We start from the raw sequence: 5,467 nt of genomic DNA, 5'->3' as shown, positions 1-5,467 counted from the left end.
ATCCAACAAATCGATGGAAATTTAATGTCACAGAACAATTAAAAGCAGTATACATTTCAAGAGTGATACATTCTGGATCCATTTCAAAAATTTTCATAAATTTCTTAATTGGAGGAAAAAGAAATGAGTTGGTTAATGTAGAAAACAGACATTGCAGTGAGAAAAAAAATGTGAAATATGTTGAAAAAATTACACCATAAACAAGTTATAAATGTCATAAAAACATTTTTAAAATGTTTTAAACTAAGCAACTAATCATATCGACAACTCTAAGAACATGCACAATGGGCCACAAGCCCATTAGAAGAACATTCAGTACAAGAAAAAAAAAAGTTTTTTATTTGATTTCTTTTTTGACATTTAGAAGCTAATATAATGTTTCTAAGTTAAAATAAAATACTACTTTGATTAAGTCGTTTGTCTTTGACTTTCAAAAATATAATATTTTATATCAAACAGATAAATTTGAATCATTTTGGATTTATGATTTTCATAGACCATGATTTCAAGTGTGAGGAGTTTCCTTTATGAAGGGTATGACACTTTTTACATGGTAAGAGATGGTGCACAGAACAAAGATAATGAATATTCTGATAGCATGAGAACAATTGGAAGAAATCCCATCAAGAATAAAGAATAGCGCAGAAAAGTCATAACATTCCATTCTTCTGGTCGGATGAAATTTATGCCAAATCTTTGAAAAGTGAAGGGTGGAACAATTTGCAAACTAATATTATTGGACTTTAAGTAGGTACACTATAGAAAATTACACATACATTTACCATAGAAATTACAGCACAATGATTGAGAAGACAAAAATTGTGAGATGAATTAGTTGAACACTGGCTACCATCTACCAAATACTATATATCCTAACAGCTACATTTTACAACTGATTACAGTAATACAAAGTGAGCAAAACTTTAGTCCAGGTTAATTCTAGCTGGAAGGCATACACCAGGAGCTTGCTCTTCCACAAAATTGGATTCACAGTTAACCAGTCTTACAACATATTGAGACACAGGATGATGGAATTTCTTCTGTGCTTCCACAAAGCATCTGCCAAGAACATGTTCAACCCAATTCTCCACTGCATTTTTTTTGTCTGATAACCAAGCAGCTGCAAGTATGTGTGTCATTACCTCATAATCAATTTCCAACCGAAGCTCTGATCCGAATGTCCTTTGAAATAGTAGGCCAATGCTTTTTAACACTTGCTCAGCAAGCTCATCAAAGTTGAATGGCTTAAACACCACTTTCTCATCAATTTGATCAAAGAAGTCACTTAACCAGGTGTCTGTGTTTTCTGTTATGGATTCACTTTCTTGGTCATTGTCATTGACATCCTCATCACTCTCCTCTACAGGCATGTTTAGATCCAGATAGGATCGAGATGACTCACTGTCATGTCTCTGCATCTTGCTTGCTGTTCCCTTCTTGGAGTCACTAGTATCAGTCTGTTTTCTTTTGTTCAGAGATGATGATTTGGAAAAACCTTTCCTTGGTACAACCTTAACATTTGTGCTACCAATTGTTTTGGCATCCTCGGAAGCATGTCCTAGTAGTAATTGCATTTGACATCTTTTGGCTTCAAAAATTCTTTCCTCTGAAAACATCTGAGACTCATCTGAAACCAAAGAACTACTACCTTTAGTTGAGGCTACAAGAAAGATTGTGTTATTGATGCTAATTGCCCTTCCATGAGAATCTGGAAATTTGCCAGCTCTTACTGCCTGCAACAAACTAGTCTGCACCAGAAAATCAGCTTTATCTACGTTTTCAAGAAAGACAACGGAATGGGGTTTTTTACTCAACTCTCCAGCAATATAGTCCACAATTGTCTTCCTCCTGAGCACATCATAACAACGTGATTTTTGGCATTCAAAAACGGAGTTCAATGGGGAAAAGCTATCCTGGAAGCCAAGATCCACAGAGATTAGGCTTTCAGAGTTTCCAAAAATAGTCTGTGCAAGAACTGAAGCAATTTTTCTTTTGCCAAGTCTATCTGGTCCAAGGAAAGCCAACCATGTGTCTGCTCTACCTTGTGAACCTCTACTCTTTCCTGAACCAAATTTACCAAGGGACAAAGTTTGACTGATAGCACGGATGGCTTCATCCTGCCAGCCAACCATTTCAGTAAGAACTCGACTAAGAGACTTGAAATCTGCTAAATCAAATTTCCCATCAAAATTTGAACCAGACCAAGAAGATCTAGGAATTTGGTGTGAGGTAGTTTCATTAATAGCATCACAATCAGTTGAAATAGAGTCTGACAATTGCTGAACATGCTTTCTCTGATCTTGTAGTTTTGGGGTATCTGGATTCTGAGATGTTGATGATGTATATAACGTTCCCAATCCTAAATCTGTGGTCACAGGTGTATGGGATAGAGATGATCCAATAGGGGTCTTGCCATCAATTTGCAGTGTCTCTGAGACTTTTGAATCACTAACAGTTACATCAGAAGGTAATGGAAAAGTAATATGCAAGCCTTTGGGCATGTAAGACATTTGAGTAGTAGAATATGGGAATTCAGTGCGTGATGGATCTTTACTGCTGCTTTCCTTAAAACCTGGACCAAACCGTAAAGTCTCAAGTATTGGAGCTTGGGGCCTTGTCTGAGAAATATCAAAGTGAGGCAGTGAGCCTTTGTGACGAAGACGCTGACAAATATCATTCCATTTCTTTTGGCATCCCAACATCTTATCATTCAAACTTGTATTTTCTCCACTGGTCTGCACTGGATAATGGAGCCCATTCTTAAATATATGCACCCATAACTTGAAGCAATCAAATATTGCAAGTCATGCAAATCATTATTATTTACAGAAACTGTATCCAATAGTTTTAATCAAGAGAAGAAAACCTACAACTCCTAGTGATGTTAACTAATATAATTGACAATATCATTTCCTTCATAAAATTTTCCATTTCATAATCAAAAGCAATGGACTCTGCAAAAGTAAGCTAAACAAACAGAGTAACATCGTTTTAAATTTCTTTTGTTGCATATTCTTTACCTTTTTTTGGTATTCAAATAGTTTTGGAATTATACTGGATACCTCTAAATTATTATACTGTGTATAAGTAGTACAGCAATTGCCCCACCATGTTGCGTGTACGTTGTATATGCATGTGACCCCTCAGTATGCATTGGAGAAGAGAAATGCAATAATTAGCAATGATACAAACCTTAGCCACATCCAACCCTCTGTGGTCGTCCACATTAAGAATCTTTTGTAACCAAGTTGAGCTTGTTGAGTTACTAGACGAAGGACCTACCTTGAGAATATCAGCAACTTCTTGTTCAAAATTTTCATTGCATTTGTCACAACGGGTAAAAGATCTATTTGTGGAGTTGAGGGGACTTGTGATTTCAGGTGTAGAAAAGAACCCACCAAATGGAACAAAGGACCCCATCAAGCTGTAAGTTTATCATGAGCAGGGAACTGTGAGATCCAATAGGCACAAAACAGTCAGAAGCTAAAGTGTGTGCAATCAAAGAGATTTCAAGGCATCATATATCTACATAAATCAAATACACTGTGCCCCAATACTACATTTTTAGAGTTCAGTGAGGTAAACCATAGCTGAATGCACAACATGTTTCAAAAAATGCAACTGAACCACAAAGCACAACACGCAGGCCAGCCGCACTGTTATTTACATTAACATTAATTCCCACAATTTATATGCCCCGTGTCACAATTACAAACGTGCATTGTTTCTCACGATACTCAAGAAATGCTTATATTATATTTTACATGAATCAACGTGCAAGAACACGATCCCCAATTCCCCTTCAACAAAAAACATGACAAGTGCAAGCAAAAGAATTAAAAAGATAGTAACCCATTTTGGATACTTTGCACGAAGTCCAAAGTTCAAACCTAGTTTCTGCCATTGTACTCCAAAAAACAAACAGCATACTTTTTTTTTTTTTTTTTAAAAAAATAAAGAAGAAACCTGGACTTAGAGTAGAGTCCTTCCATAGAAGGTGTGGCAGAAGTGACAGTGAGCAAATGAAGATCCCACTCGTTTTCCACATTAGGAAATAGACCCAAAAACTTCGAATAAGCGTGAGAGGTTTCCGCCACACCCAGCAACGAAACCTTTTCGCCACCAATCTTTGACAACCTCGTTAGCCCCGAAACAACAAACCTAACAGCATCAACATCCACATCCTCCCCTACAAAAACCTCAACCTCACCGAAACTAACAACCATAGAACAAGAACAGCCCTCGCATTGCTGCTCCAAGTCCTTCAACTTCAAACCCACCACCTCTTCCCCACTCCCACCCCTTTTAACAAATTCCCCAATCTCCCTCTCCAAACAAACCACCCTCAACTCCGAACTCAAAACCGAACCCCCTCGACCCTTCTCAACCATCTCAACAAAACCTCTCAGAGCACTCTTTGCATAAACACCCATCAATAAAGGGCTTCGCTTGCTCTTTCTAGACACCACCTCCGCGATCCTCCGAATATTTTCGTCGGGACGCTCCGGTTCCAGGTTGCAGAGAAAAACTGGAGGGGCCCGGGCGAACCGGTGCTGGACCGGAGGTAGCGGCGGTTGAAGCAGCGCCAGTTTGATGTCACAGCTTCGAAACCCTGCTTCCGCGAAAACCCGACTCACGATTGGATCATCGAGGATTGACAAAACGAAGTGCTTCAGCTCCACTTTCACAAACGACGCCGTTCCCCCGTGCTGGCTCTGCTGAAACGCGTGGAAGCTCTCCGGCTGCCGCCGCTGGTTCGCCTGCGACCGCTTGATGGCCGCCATGAGCGAATTCGACACAGGCGGCTCCTCCTCGCCGCCCCCGCCGCCACCCCCCTTCGAGGACGGAAGCCTGTCCAGCGACACCCCCACGGAGAGCTCCAGCGCCCGGAACTGCAGCCGCGGCGAGTACCCGCCGGAGAACCTGGCGGCGCCAGCGCCGGAGCGCGCGCGGCCGCAGGCCTCGCGCAGGGCGGAGGTTGGCATGGCGAGCAGAGCCGAGACGGCGTGGAGTGACGTGGTCTGCGCGTGGCAGCGGCGCCGCGCCACGGCCACCGCCTCGTCTAGCGCACGCGCCGCCTCGTCCGTCAAGCATTGCCTTGCTATGCTGACCGGCGTGGGCATCGCCGGCAAGCATATATATTATAAAAATAATAAATAGAAAGAAATGGAGTTTGGTATATGATGAAGTAAGTAATAATATTATAATAAAGTAAGAGGAGATAAAAATGGGAAGCAAGTGGAGTTTAACATAGAAATTGTGGAGAGTGAGAAGAAGAAGAAGAAGAAGATGATTGGAATGATAATTTAAGAGGATGATGGAATTTTGTTTAGTTTATGTTGTTGGTTGAATTGTGTGGTGATATTATGTTGGAGTGGGTGGGACCCTTGTCTTTGGCCATTGATTCATTGATGAAATGAAGGAAGAAAGGAAGAAAGGAAGTAACAGATGTTGGGTATAGATTCTC

General features: G+C 40.6%; 1 protein-coding gene across 2 annotated transcripts; it reads right to left on the bottom strand.

The window, feature by feature from the left end:
* Positions 1-704: 704 nt before the first annotated feature.
* LOC106764773 (protein SMAX1-LIKE 6) lies at positions 705-5,245 on the bottom strand. Of its 2 annotated transcripts, none has more exons than XM_014649157.2 (3): positions 3,967-5,245; positions 3,193-3,424; positions 705-2,735 (listed from the first exon to the last, which is right to left on the bottom strand). In XM_014649157.2, the coding sequence occupies exons 1-3, from the start codon at positions 5,121-5,123 to the stop codon at positions 924-926; spliced, it is 3,201 nt and encodes a 1,066-aa protein (XP_014504643.1). In that variant the 5' UTR covers positions 5,124-5,245; the 3' UTR covers positions 705-923. The 2 variants fall into 2 exon arrangements, with proteins under 2 accessions (XP_014504643.1, XP_014504644.1); XM_014649158.2 differs by having other exon boundaries at positions 3,283-3,424.
* Between the last annotated feature and the right edge of the window lie 222 nt (positions 5,246-5,467).

The sequence above is a fragment of the Vigna radiata genome, chromosome 6 (assembly GCF_000741045.1).
Source record: "Vigna radiata var. radiata cultivar VC1973A chromosome 6, Vradiata_ver6, whole genome shotgun sequence".
Lineage (NCBI taxonomy): Eukaryota > Viridiplantae > Streptophyta > Magnoliopsida > Fabales > Fabaceae > Vigna > Vigna radiata.
Note: the sequence above shows the minus strand (reverse complement) of the source record. Positions and strands in the feature narration are given on the sequence as shown.